Raw genomic sequence first — 26,918 nt, forward strand, 5'->3', positions numbered from 1 at the left:
GGGACTTGCTTTTTTTTTAGTTATGTTGCTGATTGGATCATAAATGTGCACAGCAACAAAGAGGATTAAACAAAGAAGTTGTTGTAAGAGAACCCATCATGAGTGTGAAGGGGGGTGGGTCTGGGACGCCAGACACTAAAGTTGAACCTTCTGGAGGTGTCATGGGCCTCAATGCTACACTGATGAAGGAAGGTGTCTGCTTGATAACCTCAGTGAAATGCTCATGAAGGCTGCCGCTGTTTTTTGCTCATGAAGGTTGCTTTGTTGGTGATTTTGTTTCTGTTGCTTTGGTTCTTTGGTAGGGGCAGTCGTGGCCTACTGGTTAGGGCTTCGGGCTTGTAACCGGAGGGTTGCCGGTTCAATCCCCAACCAGTAGGAACGGCTGAAGTGCCCTTGAGCAGGGCACCTAACCCCTCACTGCTCCCCGAGCGCCGCTGTAGCAAGGCAGTTAATGCTTGCTTCACCTCACTGTGTGTTCATTGTGTGCTCTGTGTGTTCACCAATTCACCGATGGGACAAATGCAGAGACTAAATTCCTTGTATACGCACATTGCCTTATGGCCGAGAACCCTGATTTACAATTTACATTCAGGCTACTGACGGCGCATGTGGTACCGTGAAGGAGGGCCGTTACTGATCCTGCTAACAACATGTAGCGCGTTAGTGACTGCCGCCAGCCAACTGTGCATTGTTGTTGTATCCTGCGTCATGCTGTGTGATGTCAAATAGGCTTGGTTGTTGATTGGCTACTGCAGGAAATCCCATACCTACACCTAAAGGAATTTAACAATTTTCATGTGTACTTCAGAAAAAGACATGGTTAATGGTTGAACTCAGATGTCTTTAGAGTTTTTATACACTATGGGGCTGAGAGAAAGTGGAATAGAGCATTATGTCCAATATTCCAATATGTGGTTTAATGCGCTGCATTTCTCACTAGTAGGTCACTTTGACACTAACAGTATGCTCCTATGTTGTGACCCTATATGATATCTGTACTGTTCCTAAACATGGATAATGTAAGGGTTGATAACACTTCTTGTTTTCTGTTTTACATCAATAACCATTTGTGTCATTGATTGTCATTGTTACTGTATGATTATCTATCCTTTGCTGTTGTTGCTGTAAACCCTAACTACTTCCTTGTTTAGTTAAAGCAGCTGATGGATCTTTAGGTGAAGTCATGCTGTCTCTCCTTTGATGGGCATCATTGTAAATAAAACTCTGTTCCTGATTTTTCCCTACCATTGGTCTGACTGGGTCTTCATTCATCTGTGGTATCAAAATTGCAAGTACAAAAAAAAAATGCATTTAACTAAGTTCAAATTCTCCCCTTCACCTAAATCTGTCATTTACACGCGATGGAGGGAGTTACGTGTTTTGGGAGGAGCAACCCCAAAATTTGGGCTTTTCTTATGTATAGAACTCTTGCGCGCATTCTGCCACTGACTTAAGCACCTTTCCAGCTTCACGCTCCCGAAGGCTGTATTAAAGTCGAGCGCCACTATAAGGTGAAACATAAGAATATTGCTCGATGTCGGCAGTAGGCCTAGTTCTAAATACATGTACGTTACACAGAATGTTACAAGTTAACATTACAGTATCAAATTTGGTTCTTAATATACCGATACGGCTTTATGTTTTTTTACAGTGTCACAAGTTGGCATATTTCCCGACATTACCTTATCCATGAGGCTACATTATTAATAGGGAAAACTCTGTTATAATCAACCACTTTGGATATTGGAGCTTACCGACTGTGCATCTTCAGTTTTAACTTGACGTGAAGTCATAATCCCATAGCCTACTTTGTTCGAATCTGTCCATTTCTTTCCAACTTGACTGAAGTCATCCATATATTTGCAGACATCTGCGCTTTTGATGAGCAGCATAGTTTATATTCCCCCGTGTCTTGACTCGTTTGTAATGGAGGCTAGTATTGTTATGTCAGTCTCTTACTGTATTCGAAACTGCAGGTGTCAGTCTACAGCTTGGTTAGCATAGATAAATTGATATTATGAGAAGAAGCTCTCTTTCTTTCTTTCTTTCTCAACAGTGAGTTTTTAAATGATGACTCTACACACGCCAAGCACGTCTTTATAAACAAACCTCAAAGCAAAAGAAAAAAATCTTTGTTAGGCTATGTGAAGACACCATTTTACTGTAGGCCATTTGCTATTCAGTTCACAATGCATACATTTTCAAAAACAAAGACTGGTTTGTGTTCTTTCTGGATTTAAATGGCATTCAGAAGGTCAATGAGAAAGTCCATGTTTCACATTTTCATATCAACCTAAATTAACAAGGTGGTGGATCAGTTTGGTTGTATTTATAAAAAAAAAAAAAAAAACAAAAAAAAAAAAAAAAAAATCACGCCTCTTTCATAAGAGCCTCTTTCATTTCAATGTGAAAATATGTTAGCACCACTCACCTTTATCAATGCATATTCAAGTCTCTCTTCGACATTTGCCTTCCTCCACTCATCGGTTTGCACAACCTTCTTCCCTCCTTTGGCTGCGGCCTGAACAAACATGTACAGACATAGACACAATAATGTGTTTTAGTGTAAATGCAATCTAAATGTAAAAAAAGACATGCAAACTCAGGGGTGAAAAGGGTCACAAGTCTACTTAAATATCTAGATTAGATTAAGGTAGACTAGGACATGTTCAGGATATGGAAGTGGTGACAGTTTTCATTTAACAGTTGATTAGTAACATCACTCTCACAGTGAGTTTCATCGTCATCAGAAACCGTGGCTTGATATAACAATTTGGAATGCTCTGAATACACAAACAACTGCTTTCGACAGAGGCCTTTTCTCTGGAGACATTACACCAAACAAAGTGGCGTCCTACAAACTCGGCGTCCTAGCGTCCTACAAACTCAAGTGGTGAAGCAGCAAAAAGGCAGCATAGAAATAAGGTAGTTAATATAAAGCTGTCAAAATAACTGATTAATTTCAATTAATTAATTTAAGAAAAAATAACTGATTAAAAAAAATAAGTGCAGATTAATCGATTCCGTATGACCTTTGACCCCGATTCTAGTCAGTAAAAATTAGACTTTAAAATGAAGGAGAGAGAAGAAAATGTGCTGCTTGGATCATTGATTGGAACATTTACTTTTAAAAAATGGTGGCCTGATGGTGTTGATAAAAAATAGTGTTGAAAATAAAGTCCTCTGCAATGTCTGCAGCAAGGAATTTGCATATCTCCGGAGTTCATCAACTCTATAGTCGCACATCAACGCAAAGAAATAAGTGTTGACATTGAGGGGAGTATTAATTTATTTTCATTGTGTCCCCTTAGTTATATCTGTGGCCTTGTATGTAAAAAAAAACTTCTTCCCGAAGCACTTTATTTTGAATTTATTTGAATTTGAAGCCCTTTGAATTTATTTCCTCAGCATATTAGGTCATATCATAGATTATTATGGCAATTATTTGAACAGTGAAAATAATAATAAAAGAGTTTTTGAACTTTAATGTCACTAATGCTGATTATTCAATGATTCATTTGAATTTAAATATTTAAAATAAGTTCACAGCAAAAATTATATATGCGATTAATTTAGATTAATTAATCACAGAGTATGTAATTAATTAGATTATTTTTTTTAATCGATTGACAGCCCTATAAAAAATACAATTTGTTCAAAGCTCAAGTGTCTTACCTGAGCATAAACGAGTAGTTTCTCTGTGGCATCTGGGTCACGGTTCCAGATGAGGTTCTCACAAAGTTCCAATAATTCCTTGTCAATGTCATCATAAACAGGCAAATTGCCTGCATTGACTATGCCCATATCCAGTCCATCCTACATACAAATGATACAAATTATACAAATCAAAACAAACCTTTAGACTGTGTCTCAAATCGCGTACTTCTGCACTTACAATACCTAATTTGAGTGTGTGAGGGCGTTCACACTGAAAATTCCAACGACACGAAGGGCACTGCGAGTCCCTGGATGGTGCACTCATAACGGTCAAAAAGCTAAGTGTGCGGAACGCTGGATACTTTTCGCCCTCAACGGACGCCATCTTGGCTATATAGCGAAAGCGGAGGGAGCGTTTTCAAACTCGTGGTAATCACGGTTGAAAAAGCTGAAGCAACAGCAGTGGAAATCACACTTTACAGAGGTACAAACAAGTTATAACATAAACTGTTCATGTTTTGACACATTATGACCACGTCTCTGTCGAATAGAGGACACCAAAAGTTAAATTTAAATGTTGCGATCATCATTTCCGTGAAGTGCACGGAGTTAGTGTTGGATATGAGACAACACTATTCTCTTAAAATGTACGCACTCCACCAGTAAGCACACAGTGCACATAGGGTGCTGCACAAAAGTGTACTCACGGAAGAACGCCAATTGAGACACAGTCTTAGACTTAAAAGATACACTAAAAACTAAGAAACTGTCAACAAGACACAAAGGCAATAGCAGTCTCCATCTCAAACAAACAGTCTAATGTAAGTTTAAGTAAAATTAATTTCTCCAAATAAAAATGCTGTGCATTGTTTATTTTATGTAATAAAACAAATAATGGCAATGCTAAAATATGCATTGCAACAGCATTCTAGTCATTTGAAGCTCATATTGATACTGAACATTCATATTGCACCCATGAACTATTTAAGTCATCTCAGCATTGCAGGAATGTGAACATGGAAAGTACCCAGTAAACATCTTTTATTTCATTTATATGTTCTTTCTTTACAATTCAAATGAGTGCTTTTGACTTCCATACATTCAGTACAATGTACACAGTATGAATGACTTTTAGCATCACATAATCTTATAATCTATTCTAGAATCGAATAGATTGATTGCATTCTTGGGAAGAAAAGATAAATCCTACCAGGCAACCATTAAACTCAGAAGTTATCTTCTAGAAATATTAGAAGAGTGCCTAAAATGCATTTAATAATTTGTGGAATATGAGGGAGTGGATGTTTCACCTTGATGGCATGGTAGAGGAAGGCTCCATGCATGGCCTCTCTGATCACCTCCATTCCCCTGAAGGCGAAGGATAGGTTGGACAGTCCTCCGCTTACCCTGGCCCCAGACAAGGTCTCCTGCAGAATGAAAGGGTGAAGAGTGATCAGCTCAGCTTATTCCCAGAGGCTGTGCTTTGACATAAACTTTGTCTGCACCATATGCCAGGGCAAGTTCTTATGCTATGTTTCATGTTATTAGAGAGAGAGAGAGAGAGAGAGAGAGAGAGAGAGAGAGATAGAGATAGAGATAGAGATAGAGATAGATAGGGTAAGGTAAGGTGCTCTTTGTGAATGAGTGTCATGGTAATGGTGCAAATGAGTAAGTCAAACAGTGCAACAGTGCAAGAATAAAGTACATATCTATATATAAATAACTATATTAAGAAAGATATAAGTGTGGTCACAGTTCGGCTGTGGCATGGAGGGAGGGGTTGTGCATATGTGCTAATAAAGCACGCAAACAGTGAGGCAGAAGACAATGGTAAAGTGGCTAGTGGACAGACAGTTCAAGACAGCTGTTAAACATTTGAAATTTCCAGATAACACTACAGCACACATGGGCAACATAAGGCCCGCGGACAGGACACGACTCGCAAACTTCTTTAGTCCAGCCCGCAGCACCTTTGGGGAAAAAATGCTGTGCCACTGTGTTCTGTATGCAAGTGGCGAGTCTAAATGTAGCCTACTGATATAATCCTACAGAGAGTGCTGTCTACAATTGAAATTGTGCTAAATTACTCTTCACTTTCCGTACTGACAGGTTTAACAATAGTACAGCGCATGCAACGCAAAACAATCAGTGGCAAATAAAACAAAACTGGCAAACATATTGCGGTCTTCAAAGAATACAACTTAACAGATATTTCAATACGACACATGCTAAGTCATACAATAAATTTGTCTTTCTGCACAAGCGAGTTCAATGCAATGTGTTTCTTCAGCATTTGTTAACAATTTCTGTGATAAATGATCGAAATAACTGTGATACATAAGACAAATGACAACAAGTAGCGTAAATAGGCTTAAAGTCGGTGCTGCTTTTTAAAAGCTGCTTTCTAATTGCTATATTAAGGTTAACTATGTGTGCTGTAATTGAACAAAAAATGCGTTGTATTGTTAAAATGCATGTTTTCTTTCAATCAGCCGTCAAATGTGTGGCCCACGGCATTTCCCATGATCTGATCGTGGTTTTTCAACTGATATGAATTTATTTGGCTGCTTTGTTATTTGGATGGTAATTAACAAACTTACAAGAAAATAATCATGTTTGCAAATGAGAAGCAACAGGCAATGTATAATATAAGAGCACCATTGAGTATCCTAATTTAACATTCTTAAATTCTTAAAAGTTCCAGCAGCGCACTCTCTTCCGCACCAACTCCCAGCCCGCTCAATGTGATATGGGCAAAAAAACCTTTTTAAATAAGGTAGGCTATAGTGTACAGACATCACATAACAGCTGAATAATGATTCCCAGTTCAGGGGAACCCAATTGTAATGTCAGAGACAGAGGGTGCATGTTATCAGACAGATGCGTGTGACATATTTGCTGAGAGCGGTGTCTACAGTATAAAATTTAATTCAATGAAAGTCACTCACATGTATTTTGCATTCTTGGCAAGCTACAGGTTCATATGTGCAAAACCAACAAGAAAGCCCCATGTTTTTAACAGCCGCAAGGTAATTAGATCAGTCAAGACAGGCAGGGGGGGGCAGAATGGCGCCAAACTTTACTTTCTTAAACTAAACATTAGACAAAGCTATAAAGGGAAACAAATGCTTTAACCATGCATGATGGTTTAACGTTCTGTTCATAATTGCAGAGTGAAAGTTTTGGTATATCATCATGCGGAGTGAAGTAGTAGCATTCGATGTCCATAAATGGAGAAATCCTTAAATGCATTAGATTTGAGACTTACTCATCAACACTACATTTCGTGCTTTATACCTTGATGCATCTGGTGGCCTTGATGAAGTTGATGGCATATATGCTGTGCTCCTCTATGCCTGTGCCAATGGTGAGGATGTTGGGGTCAAAGATTATGTCATTGGGATTGAAGCCTACTTTAGTGACCAGGAGATGGTAGGCCCGGCTGCAGATCTCCACTTTCCTCTCAGTCTCTGTTGCCTATGGTCAATACAGACATTGTACAAAGAAAATAATCATTTTAACGCAATAAACGTCAGAGGAATCCCAAAACTTTGAGATCAATCCTGATCTTGCTCAATCCATTACAGACAGAACTCCTTGGAGAAATGCAAGTCTAGCGTACAATATAGCATTTACAGACCTGCCCCTCTTCATCAAATGCCATGACAACAAGTGCAGCTCCATAGCGACGGACAAGGTTGGCCTTCTTTAGAAAATCAGCCTCCCCCTCCTTCAAGCTCAAGCTGTTTACAATGCACTTCCCCTGACAGCACTTTAGGCCTGCCTCGATGACCGCAAAGTTAGACGAGTCGATGCACAACGGTACCTTTAGAACCACAAGCAAAATGTGACAATCAATACTTTCACCTGACCAAGTTGCGGAAACATTTATTAAATGGAGTTAACAGTGCATGCTAACCACATTAACTCACTGGATATTTTATTACTTAGCTAACACAGACCTACTGGCAAGTCATCCATGAATGTTCCTTTAGGTGTTAGCAAAACACAGAGGGGGCCGGACATTGAACTATTTACATTTTATTAATAAGGCACAGGTGTACCATATATTAACATTTGGAATGTTGTAACTAATAAGAAATACTCTATTGAATCTTGAAGAATCCCGAAATTTGACTGTCACAACAACTACCAAAAGACTTTTAAAAGTTTCCATCTTCTTTTGAACCCTATGTTGATATGTGTAATGTTTCCAACCTCTTCTGTGGAATATCAGCCAATTGCTTCTCCAAAGTCCTACCTTAGCAACATCAGGCTCTGAAGCAATGAGGTTACAGAAACGTGTCATGGCAACAGGACCATCCAGCATACCCTCATCCATGTTGATGTCTAGTACCTGGGCGCCCATCTCCACTTGAGCTTTAGCGATGCTCAATGCTTCCTGGGTATCATAAAACACACATCAGCTAACTAAATCAGCATTCAACAAAGCAATAAATCCTTCAAAAACTACTGTCTCACCTCATAGTCGTCGGCCTTGATGAGTTTGGCAAATTTGCGTGATCCAGCAACATTGCAGCGCTCACCAATGTTGACGAAGTTTGTATATGGACCTACACGAAAAGGCTCAAGGCCTACAAGAAAATAACATCTAAATATAATGTCTAAAATCAGAATAATTACTGTAATTGAAAGGATGCTTACCTGATAGTAATAAGTAGTCATTGAAAACATTTGGGGCAGGAACTCTGGGCTGACAATGTTGCACTCCTTCAGCGATTGCCCTTTCAAATAAAACAGAAAGAAAATCTGAGAAGTCATTTAAAACATTATAAAGACATATCGCTGAAGTTTGCAACCTGTGGAAGGTGGGTCAAAAAATGTGTCATACTGTTGGAACTACTAATGGAACACCAGAGTATAGGTCTACTTAAGTGATGGCATGTGGAATTTATTAAATGTACTGTACCTGGATTATTCATTGAAAGATCTGACTGCATTGGTAGTTGATAGAATTGTGGCTATTTATTAATGGACTCTCTTCAAGGCCGGTACCAGGACCTGACTGGGCTAATGAGCTAAAGTCCTAGACCCTCTTTCTATAGCTGTTCTGCTGGCCCATACATTCCTTTTCCTTTAGTGGAGCTATGACATAGTGGCATGATGGCTATCCCATAACGTTACAGACCTAACACTTGCCTACAGGAGTACTTTTTTCTTCAGAAATTTCTGAGGGTGACCTGGGACCTATGGTTGATTTGATATGGAATGACCAACATTTAATTCCTGAATTCATGCATTCATGAAAATTCCACTGAAGAAAATGTGAGTCAGTGTGGGTTTCCATCCACTGCTATGCCAATAAAAAATGTAATTTCTATGGGATCAAAACCCAGCTACAGACATCTATGAGAGCATGGTTACCGTATGTGAGCAGGTGTCGTTCCACAACAACCTCCAATGACGTTCACAAGCCCACCAGTGGCAAATTCCTAAACCAAACAATAAAGCAGTGCTTACGAATACAACACAACTTAACACAATACAACACAAGTGTGGAAAGACAGGAAAAGCTGGAGGAGACAGAACAATGTTTACATATTGCCATTTCAGTGACAAAAAATAGGTTACACTTTACTTGAAGGTATCTACAGTGACATGACACATTATAAAATAAGTCATAAATGTTTGACATAACGCTTCTGTCATTAAGTGTCATTCGTTTTTCGTCATGACAAGTTAGGGTTAGTATTAGGGTTATGACAGTGTCATGTCACTCTTATGTAGATACATTCAAGTAAAGTGTTACCCAAAAAATAATCTATAAGCAGAACATTTTTCAAAAAACAAAAATCTACATAGGCCTACTGTTTAAAATGATTGGTCACATCTACAAGTAGACATGGACTTTCCTTCCTTGAAAGGATCATAAATGGCCACAGCAATGAATAGGAATGACCAAAAAATGTATTTGTTGGTGAAAATGTGTGGAAGTAGAAATGTGTGGAATAAGTGTGGAAGGGGGTGGGTCTTGGACAACAGACATCACTGTTGAGCCTTCTGGAGGTGCTGGGGGCCTAATTCAATGAAAACAGTACACAGGGTTTAACTCTGCCTTGTTTTTAGTCCATTGGTTCATCTGGTGCGGCAGTCAAGGTAGGAGTCAGGAAGGACTCACACACAGAGCGCCAAAAATATAGACTTTCTTGAATTTTTTTCTTTTTTTTTTATAGACATCCAGAAATGAAAATTCCGTGAAACTGGGGACCTGATATAAATGTTATATGGTGGATTTGTATTAAGGACTCTTTGAACTATCTAAAAATGCTGTACAACAACTTTCTCATTTTTTTTTTTTTATTTCAACTCTGCAAAATATCAGCAAATTAGCCTATGGTGTTTTTAGTGTAACAGTACACCGTTTTCAGGACCCAAAATGACTGCAGTGATGACTTTTAAAAATTTTCAACCAAACATTTTCGATTCTTCAGTCTGTAAGGATTCCAAAAACATATAGTTTTACAAATCCCCCCAAAAATTGAACGAACAAATTGGTCTGAACATAGTGTCCTTAACTAACTGGATGTTTTAAACACCTTTACCTTTAAATGTGCTGACGTTAACTCTGGAGTTTCATCATACCCCCCAAATGTATTGGGAAGACCTGTTCACAGTGGACACAAAGTAAACAGGCAACTTGTTTGTAAGTTTATAATTCATAATGCTCTTGGGCACTTTTAACATTCAGATATTTTCTTGTATCCTTCCCAAGATCTGTCTTGACACAATCCTGTTTGCAGGTCTGTGGAAAATTCTCCATTCAACCTCAAGGGCTTGACATACACCATCAGCTGTGAGACCTTATTGATGTATGCCTTTCCTAATTATGTCCAATGAATTAAATTGACCCTTCGCTAAGCCACGCCCGAAAACTGCCACAGGCCAATCATGGCTTAGAAACCCGTAACTAGGCACTGTGGTCTGGCAAGCTTTTCAAGTTTTTCCATGTTAACCTATGGAGACTGACGGCCTGTGGGTCATGAAGGGCACTTATTTGGATGTGTGGTGCTCTAATCCACATAAAAACACAGTGAAATAACAAGTAACACTATAGAAACATGATATAATTGGGAACACATATCGTTCTAACTATACAAAAATGGCATATTGCATGATATTTCCATAACCGTGAGATATGTGACAAATTATGTGAGATAATTTCACTGCATTTCTTACTTCCAGTAACTATATGCATGGGACAATAAACTTCCTTGTATCCTTGTATATGTGCTCCACGATGACGGCAAGAAGTTGTTAACAGACATTCAGCAAGAGGTATATCCCATCAGCTATCTATCTAAAATAACACCTATTTGAAGTACCATTCATGATATATTGTCAAATATTGAAGTTGTGGGAAGTACATTGCTTAAACTGTATGCTTCTTTTGTCCCCCATGCCTGCTTCATTTGTCCTGACCAGGAGGGACGAATGAAACAAAAAGCACATTCAACTTCTGCTTAAGGACAAACGTAGGTTGTGCGTACGTAGGTAGGTAGGCTTGTGACAAAATATTAGCTCTCAGTGTGGTACGATGTCTTTGTAAATGACATTTCATTAAAAAAGTCCCGGTTTTCCCCCTATGTAATAGACATGCAGAGTCCCTGCAAGCTTGCCAGGTATAGCAACAGTAACTAAGGAGGGCGGGACTTAGCGAAGGGTGAATTAGGCACATGTGGACACAAGTTTGAGAGCAATCTCAAGGACCATTGATAAAAGTACGATGCACCAAAGCAAGCGTCCTAAAGTATTTTGTGTAGATTGATGAGAAAAAATAATATTTGAATACACTTTAAAATTAGTCAAAATAGTATAAAACTTGGAAAACTTGAGAGGGTATCAAACCCCCAAGTAGATTGAGATCAAACACTTAAAATTACTTGAATGGATTCAAACACAACCCATTTTATGGTGCACATGTAAAGACAAGTTGTGGAAGTTTTTACAACCTAATAAAGGTCTTAAAAAACACTATAAAAACAATAAAAAGGATCACTGATTAATAAGCAAACAATTTGTATAAGGTAGGGACAGAGTGTGCCAAACATAAACATAAACATAAACACAAAACAAATGACAATACCAATTTATTTGTAACTTCTAAAAAGAACAGCAGGCAATCTATACCCGAAGGTAGTGCAAGAACAGTCGGTCAGTCTATGGAATACAATTACCTGCATTTGGATAACAAATGACGAAAGATGTAGTGCTTTTCCCAATGGCTTCAATAAAAGGCCTCATTTCAGCAGCTCCAAGTGCACAGTTTAAACCAATACTGAAAGACAGATGGGGCACATATTGAGACAGAAATGTTGAAGCAAATTTATCCCTACCCAAGACTACGTGCACGAAAGGCTTTTCTTGTACGCTAATGTATTTCCGGTGGAGCTTTAACGGTGTTGTAATAACATCTTTTGTTATATTCTGCATCTTACATCTTCACTCTGACACTGAATATCCTGCTTGCCCAATAATAAAAATTTTAACACATGCATAAATCCTTCTTTATTCTAACATGCGGATTCCCTAGTGCAACACCCAATCAAGTCAGTGTAGACACTAATTACATTAACAATAGCAGCAGGTTCAAACACACCTGGCACATAGTCAGTTTCTTTTAACACTAGACATTGGCCATATATTAAATATTTCATTTATGGCATGAGAGTAAAACCCTCTTCCTTGGAATTCTGTTAGCTACCTATACTCACCACATAGGTTTTGCATGAGAAACACTTATGACAAAGGCCTCTCCTGTCTGGCCTGATAAAGTACGGCCACTCTTATCCACAATAGTCCCAGAGATCTTTAACAGAAACAGTGATAACAGCGTCAAATAGATGAAATGAAGTACCCATCATCAGCATTTGGTCAAATGCTAAACTTGCTCAAATGTAAATGCAACATCAATTCAAAACACAAGCCATATGCTTACAAATAATGGTCTTCGCTCATAGCACTCCTCAAAAAGTTTGTCAATTGCAAACAGAGCTGCCTAAAAAGTGAGAGAATGTAATATGTTAAAATGCAATGTGTTATATAAGCATAATCACAATACACTTGCTATATGGCATTCTTTACCTTTGCATTAGCTGTATCAAAGATAGTCTCAACTAGCAAGATATCTACTCCACCATCCAACAGCCCTCTGGCCTGTTCAGTGTATGCTTCCACAAGCTCATCAAAGGCTATGGAAATACAAAAAGGTTTCTCCATTAAAATATACAAAATGAGTCATGATATGTAATTATAAAGCAACATATGCAAAAGATCACATCCTATCCAGTTATCAGAGGTACAGTCAGCGATTTCAAATTACGTCACATTTTTTTTCTTTATTATGACCGCCGCGCAGCGAAGCGGCGGTCATATAGGTTTAGTCAGATTTTTTTTTTTTTTTTTCTTTTTCTTTTTTTTTTTTTTTTTCTTTTTCGCATGCCCAAATTTCCGTCAATGATTCCCGGGACACTGAAAGACCGGGGTACACGAAACTTGGTGGACATGTAACCCCACATGGATAGCATGGAACCATCGTTTTTCGTTTTGATCTGTAGCCCCCCCGCTGAATTGGACCCCCCGAAAGGAGGGTAGGGCAGACACAGTTTTCTGTGAATATCTCGAAAACCGTAGGGTTTAGGAGGACCATTTTTTTTTTGTATGTTGATCTCAAGGGGCCATGTCAACCCATTCCATAACCACTCATTTCATGTATAGCGCCACCTAGTTAAACACAAAAAAGTAAAAATGAGGTGGTGTAATTGAAGGTATCTGTGACCTAACATAGTCAAAACTGCACGAAATTGGAAGTGTAGGATCATTATGACACCCTCTGTATGCACGCCAAGTTTTGTGGAATTCCGTTCATGGGGGGCCACACAATAAATTAATTTATGTTACTATACACCAACTGGCCTGTAGGTGGCCGGAGACAGTTTTCTGTGAATATCTCGAGAACCGTAGGGCCTAGGAGGTCCACCTTTTTTTTGTATGTTGGTCTTAAGGGGGCATGTCAACCCATCCCATTACCACTTATTTCATGTATAGCGCCACCTAGTTAAAAATTAAAAAGCAAAAAATTAGGTGTTTTCATCTCAATATCTCTGGCTGACAAGGTCAAAACTGCACGAAATTAAAAGTGTAGGATCATTATGACACCCTCTGAATGCATGCCAAGTTTTGTGTACTTTCGTTCATGGGGGGCCTTACAATAAAATAATTTATGTGTACATTTAGTGACGTACACCAACAAGGATTCCCGGGACACTGAAAGACCGGGGTACACAAAACTTGGTGGGCATGCACCCCCACATGGATAGCATGGAACCGTCATTTTTCGTTTTCATCTGCAGCCCCCCCGCTGGACTGGACCCCCCGAAAGGAGGGTAGGGCAGACACAGTTCTCTGTGAATCTTTTATGGTATGTTGGTCTCAAGGGCCCACATCAACCTGGCTCATAATCACTCATTTGTGATTTGCCCCCCCCCCCCCGGTAAAAAATGAAAATCAGTAGGATTAAAAGAAAGCCAAAATAAATATTCATCATCATCATCATCATGGCTGCATTTTCAGTATTGGCGAGAAGTAGTCGTTTGTCCACTAGATGGCGCATCGTTGCAGTGAGACGTAATTTTGTTAAAAGTTAAAAGTGGGTTGGAAAAAAACAATGGACGCTTCATACAAGGACTGTAATTTACCGCAGCGAACATCTAATAAGGATAGGACGATGTTCACATGAAGTGTAATTCCCATTTCTTCTTGAAGCCGAAATAAATCTGAGGATGTTTATCGGACATGCTTGGTTTTTACTGCAGGTACGTTAATCTTGTAATATCAATAAGGACCTAGGTAATGTTACCGTTAGCGTTGGTTGAGTGATGGAGGCATTTGATTTATTGCATTTGTAGAAAACTATAAATGCGGTTATACCAAGCAAATGTATAGCAGCACTGTTTGTATCTTTCGACTGTCATTTATTGCACGTGCTACAAAATCATTCTGTGCAATGGAAGATTTACCAACGTTTCACCGGTCTGATACAGTTTTGCCTATACATGCGTGAGACTGAGACGCCTGTTTATTTTGTTTTAAGTGCGTGCAGGGTGTGAGAGGGGAATCGATGTGCTTTGATTCCAGCTTGGTAGTTGTAGTCTGTGAAATTAAAAAGCACGTGTGTGTGAAGTATCCAAACAATGACACCTTCATTTCATTATGGCTGCTTTAGCAAAACACCTTAAGCTACTGTGTAGTGGGTCCCATTTAGAAGTGGCTACTTCATTCGCGCTTTCCTTGACTCATGGAGCTGCGTGAATGTTATTACAACTTTTCGCCACGATATGACAGTTTAAGTCCGCTTGATACTGTAAGGCGTAAGCCATTGGTTTCCAAAGGAGATTTTATTTGTGTCGCCAGCATAGCCTATTGACAATTTATGTTGTAAATAGGCCTACCTTATAATCCTACCTGTAGCTTAGGGAAGCTAACAGCTTTCTATTAGGATCTAGTTTGTTAGTTACCGTTTTGTCATAACTCTCTGATGCATTTTTGCATTTAGAATAGCCAGAGCGTGTATATCTCAATCGGAAAATTAAACAATATCGGGTGCCTATGGACTAGGCTGGGTGAACCCAGCCTGATCTGCCCGCTATTTATTTTTTGATTTCTTAAAAGATTGAGCTTGGTCTGATGAAAGCCAGACTAGCCATGGACCTCAGTTACACAATGCAAGGGAACATGAATCAGCCTATATTTGCAAGAACAATAACGGACAAAAGCTCTTCAACTTTGGCCCGTTAAAATGTGTATGAACAGTCTAGCGACGCATTTCATCAAGGCCCATTTGGACATGTCAGTTATTTGCACCACTGGTTAGATGTAAAACAGCATTTCGTTTCAGACTAGGCTACTGTTACTTAATTTGTGCATTAACAATAACGTTTCAGACTACTGTTACTTAATTTGTGCATTGACAATAAAGTATTACATGAACTAAAGATGACTAAAATCTTATGTAGAAGAAGAAACATTCACAAAAAATCCATCCATCCAAAAATGACCTTTGTTTTTGATAGCTGTTGAAAACGGCATGGAACTGACAGAGATGTTTTTGTTTAAAAATACATAAAAAATAAATAAATAAATAAATAACATTATGCTGATACCTTTTGCTTTTCCCAAATACAATGTAGCCTACAGGTGTAAGTGACCTTTCATCAATCCAGTTGCAATGGATGAACTGTGATGAACTGCCCTACTTGTGATTGTTTAGAGATTTTAAAGGTTTTATAACAATTCTACATCTTCTTTGGCTATTCTACAATCTATTCACCTTTTCAGCACCAGTAGGGTACTTTCTGTGCAGCCGCACACACACACTCAGGCATGCCAAACAAGCATACACAAAAGTTTCAAGAGTGGGGGATGGAGTAAAATATGGAGACAAATTGAAGTGTGATTTATTTTCGCGGAACGGATGTACAGGACTGAGCGGCGGTCATATTTTGTACCGCTATGCGGTACATCTAGTTATTTACATTTCTTAGCAGACGCTTTTGTCCAAAACAACATACAGTACATTATATCTTATATGCTTATAGACCCCCATGGGTCTGCTTTAAGCTGCCTGTCCATAACTTGGCCTACGTTGTCCCAAATTGTCTCATTCTTTTTCCGATGGGCTGCATGTGGTGAGCTTATCCAACAGGTCTATGGGTCAATTTACACTGAACTTACACTTTAAGTATTCCCAGAGAAAATGTTTCGTTTTTTACAGTGTACTCATGGGATGGGCAGCTAGTAGATTGTGAGATGTTCACTGAATGTGACAAAAAATGTTATGGGCTTGAAATCGTGTACGACCGCTGACTGCACCTTTATGTGGGGATCAAAAGTTCTGTTTACATACAACTCACACATATGGTGACTAGTCAGCTGAATAGTAAAGAATCTGTGCTATTGGTATTATCTTTAATGTGCTGTGCTATCATCATTAACAAGGAACAATTTGTATCCTCTTGGCATGAGTGAGATACTAATATAATATGAGACTTGTACAAACAATGTTTCAATTGTGGCATTTTGTGCTAGAAAATGCACTATATAAATAAATGTTCACTTACTTTAAGGATGCAAAATATTGTCTAATCAATCATTATCAACAAAATCCCAGACCCCTAATGAGGCCGGAGTTCAATTTTCACCACTGTACTATTTACTGTATTTACCAGTGCACTATGGAAATAAACATTCACTTGCATACACTTACATCTAATAAAAATGAATATAATCTTATTGTCCAGATTAATTTACATTTTTCATTGCAAATTTAACCTAAATTCATATTAAAGCATGAAGATAGCAGTTCTCACAGACATTCCTGTAATCCGGCCTCTCCACAGATGGAGACACAGACAGAGTTCTGTTGGTGGGGCCCATAGCTCCTGCCACATACCTTTTGGTACCTGAGAAGAAACATAATAATCTAAGACAAAATGCTAGGCATCACCATGCTAGGCAGTACACATGAAGTTTAACAGACTGACCTGTTTCAGCAGTGACATCATCTGCTGCCCTCCTGGCCACCTCTGCAGATGCTTTGTTAAGGCGATATGCCTAAAGAAAATGTGTCCAGATTTCACAACAACATTTTTTTGGTAACACTTTAGTTTAGGGGACACATGTTATGAATTAATACGTAACTAATATGTGTATGTGTACGTGCTCGACAAGGTCTGTATTAAGCATCATTGCACATTTATTAGGTCTATATCGAACACTTTCTTATTTTTAATCAATAGGTCATTTATTTTTGGTAAATCCTTAATAACCAAATGTGGTCTTGATGAAAGGCGACTGGTAGTATGGATCAAAATAAAGTTTATAGAGTCCCAACACACTGTTTGAATATGTGTACTGATATTGACAATACAGTATGAATACTTATTGACAAAATAGTAACATATTAAGAATATGTATTAGAAGGCTATAATAATTAGTTGATATGTGTTGGAAGAAAGTAGTTCTACAAACAAGACAAATTTTAGCGATTAAAACATTTAAATTGTAACAGGAAATGAACACAACGCAAGTGGCAACAGTGGAATAAGTGGGATAATGGAATCCACGGTGGTCTGTTCACAGAAGTTAATGCACTTACTGTACGAGCTTTGCGTCGGGGCCGTTTTACAACCTTGACCGTGCATTAACTTCTGTGAACAGACCACCGTGTCGTCCATTATCCCTTACATATAACCTTATATAATAAATAGGATCTTTATAATACAATATACAATAACCTTAGATCAAGACCAACTAGCTGCTTATTAAGGATTTACCAAGGATAAATCACCTATTCAGTAAGAATAAGAAATTGCTGAATAAATACCTAATACATGTGTAAGGCACTTAAAGGAATGTTCCGGAGCAAAAACAACCTACAGACAGCTACACATATATACTACCAGAGAGGGTTAAAGCGGAGTGAGAGGCGCAAACGTTTTTCCGCGTTCGATTATTGCGAGGGGGGGGGGGGGGGGGAAATCCCCCTTTATGCAGACCAGAGTAAACCCTCGCTGCACTAATGTCAATGGAGACTTGTGGAATTTTACCAATAAATTGGTCATTATGTCTTTCTGGATTTGTTGAGGTTTTTTTGGAAAATGCCGCCATAATCCGTAAGTGTTTGGGATTATTTGGGATTATTAAAAGTGTAATTTTTTAGCGTTCGGATTTGTAATAAAATAACTTAATATCAGACCATGCTGCTGCCAGTTACTGTCCGGTTGTTAGCATGCTAGCTAGCCTCTTAGCTAAGGTAACATTTTAAACGGAGAAGTGTAATTTCTTTGAAATGACAACTAGCTGAATAACATTACTGAAATTAGTTAAAGTGGATAGTTTATGCTCAAGTGAATTTGCAACAGTATATTAAGTTTAAGCGAAGTCCTTCAACTACTAGTCACTAGTATTGCCATAGCTACTCCCGTCCACTTGTATAGCATTTTAAGCTAGCGTTAGCTAGCTAGCTAGCTCGGTTCACATGACTAATTAAATTATTCATATCATGTCCTAAAGAATGATTCATTGGTATCATACATGATTATAGACAATAATACTGTGAACACAATTATGTTTATCTGTTCTTATTGCTTATTAAGAGAGAAAGTTTATTTAGTGACGTACGGTGACACTCCCACTTATGCAGACCGGAACTGTCCCGTTTTGCTCCCATAGTAACGAATTACATTGCTCTATCTTGCTAGTAATCAAGGATCTTTGATACTACACAAATTACCATTTCTCTAAAAAGAAGATGGCTTTAGGTTGAACTATGGCCTTAGGTTTTAACATACCTAGGTTTATCTTTTGTTAAACAGTTACTTTGTTTTTCTAGTGACTATAACAGACACAATTTGTGGTACAAGCCCATATTCAAGAACAATTCAATGATGCCCCACAGTCCTTACCAAATTCTCTAGGCCGTAGTCTGCTTGTGCAATGCTTGTGCTGCTGAATGTGTTTGTTTCAATTATGTCTGCTCCAGAAAGCAGATACTCCTGTTGATGAACAAAGAAAAAAAAGTGTATAAGTGTCAAATCCAGGCACACTAACAATGAAAATACAACCAGGTGGTCCAAAACAAAAACATATTCCACCAAACTCATATATCATTGTGAGGAGCAAAACTATAAGGTTACATGTTGGTTAGCATTATGTAAATGGTGGTATATCATACATGGAATTAATTTTGGTTGAACAAACTATACCAATTAGGCTATGGTGCAACTGTATCTCCATTTTACAATACCTTGTGTATAGAGCAGATTACGTCTGGCTGGGTGATGCTCAGAAGATCATTATTCCCCTTCAGGCTTTTCAAATGCTCCTTGAACTCTTGGCCCCTGAAATCTTCCTCCTCCAGATTTCTCTGCTGAATCATTGTGCCCATGCCACCATCTAGGATCATAATCCTCTTCTGAAGAAGCCCTCTGAGTTCATCCTCGAGACAGGACTTGACAGACTCTGAAAAATGCACTTGTCATGTCAAACGGATATGTTCTGTGTGAGACCTGAATTGTTCTTCCACTATGCTAACCTATGATCCAATTGATCTTGACCCAAAATGTACACATCATCTGTTCTCAGGCCACGTCTACACGAAAACGACGGCTATAGTTTTTCTTACCGTTTTCACACCTTTAACAACCTCTTTGAAAAACATCTTGCATCCTCACGAAGAGGATGAAAACGGGCAAAAGCACTGTAGTGCATATGCCAGGCAGGTAAATGTCGCCGTGGTGGTGCAGATGCTTCAGAATCCACTATTTTATAGAATGTAGAAAACTGTAAAACTAATAAAGTTATTTTTTTATGGTTTGTGAAGGGTGCAGTCCAGTCCTTTATTTGGTGAACACAGGTGCAAATAATATCCTTTACTTACAGTACTTTGGTTATAATCTGCGATTCACTTTAGTTGTTGGCCATCATCGCAAGTGCATAGGCTACTAAACGCTAGTACAGTGGGCAGTGCTTCGACTTGGCCAGCTTCCCTCGCGGCATCACGCGACTTTAATTTGTATTTTTCCAGTGACGCTGCAACAACCGGCAGAGGTCTCAAGTGAGCAGGGTGTCTCGTAAAAAGAAATGGAGCTGGAAAACCCTACACAGACTTCACTACAGACTTTATCAGACTGGTTTAGACATAATTTAATAGCCAGAAATATGCCTGCCCTGCCCTAATAAAGAAATATTTGGTTAACGGCGAGTGAATCCCGTTTGCAGCCGTAGAAGAAATGCAGGACAAATGAAACATTCTGGTTTTCTCCGAGTGCAACGATGATAGACAGACATCATTTGGACAAAATATACAGCGTATTAACCTCCGTTGCTCAGCCAAATGCCTTCCTGTTATGTCCTGTTATCACGGAGTTACAGGCGATAAACTATTTTTGATGGTCACAAGTTTACTTCATTAGCGTTTATTTCTTTGATTATTAAAGAGTGTTTTTCATTTAAAGGCTTGACTTCGTGCTTATTCAGAAGAGCATTTAGTGCTCTCCCCAATCCCAGACGTTCACATTGCATGTTTGTTTGTAATGGATGCAACCGCGAGATACGCTTGTCATTGGCGCCGATACCGTGGGTGCTCCGTCTCTCGGGCACCCACTGAAAACATCGAGCACTCACGTGTGCCAGCTTACAGTCCCGGCTAAATTTACATTCATTTAAAATCAAACATCGCAGTTTATGTTAAATTCAGCATCTCTCATAATGTGATTGGATATGTTGCTGTCAATTCCCTACTTCATATACTAACCACCAATGAGAGCGTCTCTCGTATGAAAATTCCTGACACTTCCCACCTGAAGAATTAACGCAAGGCTTTGTCGGGTCTTCAGCCCCGAATGTTTAAAATGTATATAGCCCTGAATATCATTTAGTTTACCATTATAAATAAACGGGCTACTTGGTGAGGCTTGGCCTCACAGATGCGCTCGTGCCTTAAATGGCTATACAAATCTTCACGATAGGCCTATTAACTGACCGTCCGATTCACGTTGGCTGGGGGGCATCAGACATTTGTTCCCAAGGGTCTATGAATTGTTAATCCGGCCCTGCCCCCAACGAACGCAACTTTCCACCTCTGAGACAGCTGAAAAGAAGTCTAGAGGACTCCTAACTCACTAAGACCTACTTACTGTAGGCTGCGCAAACATATCTTTGGGCTTCATTCAGCATTTTGTTCTTCCACTGGAAATGACTCTTCTACATTTGCTGCCTGCTGCATCCTTTCTGTTTGTATTGTTTAGAAAATGTTTGACGTCTTGAGTTAATGCATTAAACATTGTTTGCTGGTAACCAGCCACAAATAGCCTACAGATTCTTGTGTGCGTACATTCTCTATTCTCTCCAAAATGTGCCCGTTCTATAGGCTGGCCAAGTGCGTAATTCTGTAATTCCGTAATTTACGAAACCAAAACGTGGGTCATAGTTGTCTAAGCCTCTATAGCGTAGCCTGTTAAAAACGTCGCAGAAGCCTACTCAAGGCTACAGATTAATTCTGAACAGTTATTTCTCTACTGGCTCAATTATCACATCACTGTTTTGATTTGCGTAGTTGCGTTAACCCAACACTGACAATAATGTAGACAGCAAATTTCGATTTCCGTTACCACCGTGTAGTCAAGCCTTAAGCCATACCCAAGTAGCCTAAATAGAGCTTTTTCAGAAGGGGCGGCAGGCAGAGCGATGTACAGTGGCAGAGCGACGCACAGTGGCTGAAAGTGGTACTAAAGCTTCACGCAGCTTCACGCCTCGTAATGCGCGACTGAAGTGGCCATTTGAAAGCGATGCCCACTGTAGGCATACCCAAGTTCTAGGCTATTCTGTCACCACATTTGTAGCCTAATATTGCTATAATGCCATTTACCTTTGTCACTAATAGTTGATACTGCATCAAATCGTGCATTTGCATTTAATGTGCATCTACTGTAGGCTTAACATGATTTCTAAGCGACTTGTAGGCTCATATCTACGACGGAGCATTAGGGCCACACATGAAGGAAAAAATGACGAGCCATGATGAGATTTTAAAGTCGCCATGTCAACATTAAACTCGACTTTGAGAAAAAAATTGAAATGTAAGATCGACTTTAATCTCGACGTATCGACTTTAATGTCGCCATGTCGACATTAAACTCAACATTTCGAGAATAAAGTTGAAATATCATGTCGACTTTAATCTCGACGTGTCGACATTAAACTCAACATTTTGAGAATAAAGTTAGTTTGGAGAGAGAACGACCGCTCGAGACGATTGAAAGGGAGGACAAATGAAACAATGCAACTAGTGCAACAATGATTCAGAGTGTTCGAGTGCAACAATGATTAGACATAGGACTATATCATGTGGACAAAACATAGAACATATTAACCTACGTTGCTCAGCCAAATAGGACCTAACAGCAAAGTAGCCCATCACGGAGTTACAGGCGATAAATGCGATGGTCAAAAGTAGCCTAAACATCATTAGCAGTTTATTTATTTATTGTAGGCCCATTATTAAAGTGTTGTTTTTTATCTAAAGGTTCAACTGCATACTAGGCGCTCTCCCCAATCCTAGACTTTCACGTTGCTTGTTTGTAATGGATGCAAAACAGCCTATTGCTGAATGTCTATGGAGGGACGAATGAAGCTGTCCTCGGGCCACCCCGTTGAGGCTAGTAGCCTACATGCACACATATGCACACATAGCCTAGTGCATAAATAAAGTGCATGCACACATATTCTCTCCCGGGATCAAAATAGTATATATGCTTAGGCTATACCTGTGTTTCTAGCCTCCTATAGGCTACGTATTGCAGGTGAGACATGGAAAAGCAGTTTTAGAAAAATGAGTTTTGCCATGTTATCCTATGGAGAGTGACGGCCAATTATATCATTGGATACATATATTTTTCTAGCTATTTAGCCTAAACGGCATAGTGCATGGTATTTCCATAACCGCGAGACAGCACTTCACGATGACGGCAATGAGTAGTTAACAGACAAGACGCAATCTATCTGAATATCTGCAATCTAGCAATCTATCTGAAATAACACCTATTTGAAGCCCATTTTTCATGTAACATATTGTGTATTAGTGTAGGCTACATAGCTTAAACTGTGTAGGCTATGTTTAAACAGTAGGGCCTATTGCGAGTTTAATGTCAGCATGTCGACTTTAAAGTCGACACGTCGAGATTAAAGTCGACATTACATTTCAACTTTATTCTCGAAATGTCGAGTATAATGTCGACATGCTGACTTTAAAGTCAACATGTCGAGTTTAATCTCGCCATGGCAAAAATATTTTTTCTCTTCATGTGTGGCCCTAATACTCCGTCGTACATATCTGACTTCACTAGACTATGAGTGCAAATTCTGACTAGTTCTCTCGCATCAGTCACTGACATTAGAATGCATTGAGAAAACAAAAAGGAAAAAAACTGTTCACCAAGTCATGATAAGCTATTGGCGTTGCGCAGCACCCGTTTGTAATGTTTACTGAGTGTAATCGTAGGTAATGTCGTGTATGAAAACTAGTATTGCTAGGCAATACTAGGCTATAATGAGTGTCAAGTTAAGTGCGGCAGCTGGGTTTAAGTATCAGAGGTTAGAGGTGGGCCTATGTTGTCACTAGTATGCCGTTTTTCCATGGTCACACGGCACAAAGAAAACAAGGTTTTCAAAAGTTCCCACCTTGGAACCACTTTTCGAAAGTTAATGTTTTTGGTAACCTAAAACGCCATGTTTGTGTGGAAGCAAGGCCAAAACGATAACAAACTTTACCATTTTCACGAAAACCGTCGTCGTGTGGACATGGCCTCTTTTTAACAGACACAATAGCAACTTTTTTTCATAAAATCTAATCAGTGTTTATTGGGTAGGAGAGCTAAACATGAAACATGAAAATAGAGTGATGCATTCCATATTTTCACTGAAGAAAGATGCAATTCTGACAAGCCATACAGACCTTTTTACATTTTTAAGATTCGGCATGGTCTCATTTCATGTATATTAAACCAATTTGCTCCAAAAGCAAACTAATCCTATGTTTTTTTTAAACAGTACTGGCATTTTGTGGCCTAAAAACACATTATTCAGGAAGCCATATTTAGGAATTAATACTTTAACTTTTTATTTTATTATTTTTTATTTTATTATTACTTTTTATTCTGGAAAAGTATTATTCAAAACCAGCCCAAACATTGTAGTTTGGAAGACACACATATTCTGAGTATGACCACTGAGTGCCCATGAGGAACCAGGTTGGAATCCAGCCGGAGGTGATTTCTCAGTTCCACACTCCATCCCACCCATTTCCTGTCTGCACTCCACAGTCCTATCAATAAAGGACAGAAAAGTCTGCATCTAGGCCTGTATTTTCAGTAGATGAACCAGATTACCTACAAATCATCTTTCATCTCTACATTGTGAACCTTTTTGATGTAATTTCTAGTCACTTTGCTTTGGCCTCATCCACCATGTCTGCAATGAAAATGAATGGGCAATGGGATGTTGTTCTGATTATGTAGAAAGAGGTCACTTAGGCCAGAATAGGGGTGGGCGATATATATCGTCTGCGATAATATCGTGATTGTTGTTTTAACGATGTGCAAATTGACATTATCGAGTATTTAAATTACTTATGGGGGAAAAACACTCGAAATCACGCATTGAAGACTCATACATTCACAGGAGGTTTAGACTATGAGGGAGAAGCTCCTGGCTGCAGCAGAGCAAGTGTCACGTGATCACTAGTGGGTCACAACGTTGTCACACGCACGCATAATGTTTATTTTGTGCAGGGAGAGTAGCCTCAAAGATTGTTAAGGCGCCTTAACAATCTTTGGTAGCCTACTTGGGATTTTATGAAGCTACTTCTGTTCAAGTAGCATTGATGAGACAGTCACGTTTTTTCCTACACTGTATTATATGGAGAGAAAACATTAGCCTTTGAGTATTTTATTATGGTTAGTTGTAAACAAAGAACTATTCTCATGTAACTCTTTTGTAAATGGACTGAAGTTCGCTCTAAATATCTACGTTTACCGATTATGCTAACCGTTAGCATCTCTATGGGATTTCTCATATACATTAGCCATAAGCTAACGCATTAGTTTCTATTCTGTAACTTGGAATGCTAGCCTACATGATTGCTCTTAAACAAAACATCGAAGGATATAACGGAGATGTACTCTGTTGGACTGCTTAGTTTTACAGTGAATCCTAAGTAAAGGTTTTTGAAAGGAACGTCAGCTTCAGACTTTCTCTTGGAAAACAGGTTAGGCCTATTCATCTTCTCTAATGTAGCTGGCTAGACCATGTCATTGCTACACACACAAGTCGGGGCAGAATTGGAAATGTGTCAGAGTGACAATGGATTGGTTGATTTGTTTAAAAAGTCACAGGTTAGGTTATTGGTTATTATTGTAATGATGCTATTCATAAATAATGAGCTGTAAAGTAACTCAGACTTTAACAAAAACAATTTTTAAAGGATATCGACTAATTATCGTTATCGTCAAAATCACAAAAAATATCGATATATTATTTTTTGTCCATATCGCCCCACCCCTAGGCCAGAAGTACCTTGAAGGCTCAACGTGCATCCACTTGTACCAACACCACCAGTGGCAGTGCTTCTAGACACAGGTAAGGTCTAAGAAAGCAAAATTATGTATTTCAAATTTGCAACACACACACACACACACACAGTAACTGAACTAAACAAATGGCATTGACCTGCCTTTGATCTTTTTTAGGACTAGAATTCCAGGGGCCTGTACTACGAAGCGGAGTTTACTGGCTTATCTGGGTAACTTCGAGAGTAACTTGATCACGTGTGGCGCAACTTCCCGATTAACCCGTACTACGAAAGGTGGATATGTTTTAACCGAGGTATGCTGCCATGGCAATCTACGCTGCATCTCAAACCTGCTCCGAGCAGGTTGTGTTCTTGGTTAACCCGAATGTTCCGTTAACAACACCCTTTATAAGTACCACCCCTCCACTAACAATTCGAGACAATGTCGGTGTACCTGGATGATCCATACGACATTGGAGCGCAAATCGTGAGGGGCTGTCTTCGCAGGGCGAGGGGTTTTAGAGACCGCCATATATAGACTATATATATCAGAGTTTCCACTAGAAAAAAATGGTGCCGGTCAAAGTGAGAGGCAGAGACATTTTGATGATATGCCGGTCAAATATCCTATTATCGCTTCTTAATTAGTCAAGTTGAGGAAAACTGGAGACAGGCTATGTAGCTTAAAGAATGACATAATCAGGCTGAATAGAATGCAACATGTTCATTAGCCTAACTTACGTAAACATGCCTAACAAGATCTAGCCAGTATGTATGTTTTCATGGACAGCAAGAGTCCGCTTCGTTCATTGTTTTAAAAGGGCTACGTTGTTTGTTGCTGCTACCCACGTTATCTCCAGTGGTTCCACTGTTTAACTTGCACAGATGCGCACACACAAGAATGAGCGCTCACACCACTACCCCCTAACGGTACCGATCCACTTGCACGACACTTCATTTTGTCGTGTCGCATAGATGTCGCGCTGCCTCCCCACGTTCAGTCGTGTATGGGCGTTTTGTTTAAAATGTCAGTTACCAGCTCATACTCAGTTCGTTTTAACGTATCTTAAGTGTTTTTCCACAAATGGACCACAATTTTAGGCATGTACTTAACAGT

The 26,918-nt window shown here is 39.1% G+C and overlaps 1 protein-coding gene across 1 annotated transcript in view; it reads right to left on the minus strand.

Moving 5' to 3' along the window:
* Positions 1-26,918, minus strand: part of mtr (5-methyltetrahydrofolate-homocysteine methyltransferase) — a 51,608-nt gene that overhangs the window by 17,969 nt on the left and 6,721 nt on the right. The window contains exons 2-19 of the mRNA XM_042082582.1: positions 19,481-19,695; positions 19,140-19,229; positions 17,217-17,286; positions 17,043-17,135; positions 12,760-12,866; positions 12,614-12,673; positions 12,390-12,484; positions 11,853-11,953; positions 10,221-10,282; positions 9,043-9,110; positions 8,323-8,402; positions 8,140-8,252; positions 7,919-8,059; positions 7,298-7,483; positions 6,955-7,134; positions 4,968-5,084; positions 3,676-3,816; positions 2,432-2,521 (exon numbers count right to left, since the gene is read on the minus strand). Coding sequence (XP_041938516.1) covers positions 2,432-2,521; positions 3,676-3,816; positions 4,968-5,084; positions 6,955-7,134; positions 7,298-7,483; positions 7,919-8,059; positions 8,140-8,252; positions 8,323-8,402; positions 9,043-9,110; positions 10,221-10,282; positions 11,853-11,953; positions 12,390-12,484; positions 12,614-12,673; positions 12,760-12,866; positions 17,043-17,135; positions 17,217-17,286; positions 19,140-19,229; positions 19,481-19,695 — 2,009 coding nt within the window. The remainder of the gene's footprint in view (positions 1-2,431; positions 2,522-3,675; positions 3,817-4,967; positions 5,085-6,954; positions 7,135-7,297; positions 7,484-7,918; positions 8,060-8,139; positions 8,253-8,322; positions 8,403-9,042; positions 9,111-10,220; positions 10,283-11,852; positions 11,954-12,389; positions 12,485-12,613; positions 12,674-12,759; positions 12,867-17,042; positions 17,136-17,216; positions 17,287-19,139; positions 19,230-19,480; positions 19,696-26,918) is intronic.

The sequence above is a fragment of the Alosa sapidissima genome, chromosome 24, assembly GCF_018492685.1.
Source record: "Alosa sapidissima isolate fAloSap1 chromosome 24, fAloSap1.pri, whole genome shotgun sequence".
In the NCBI taxonomy this organism is placed as follows: Eukaryota; Metazoa; Chordata; class Actinopteri; order Clupeiformes; family Clupeidae; genus Alosa; species Alosa sapidissima.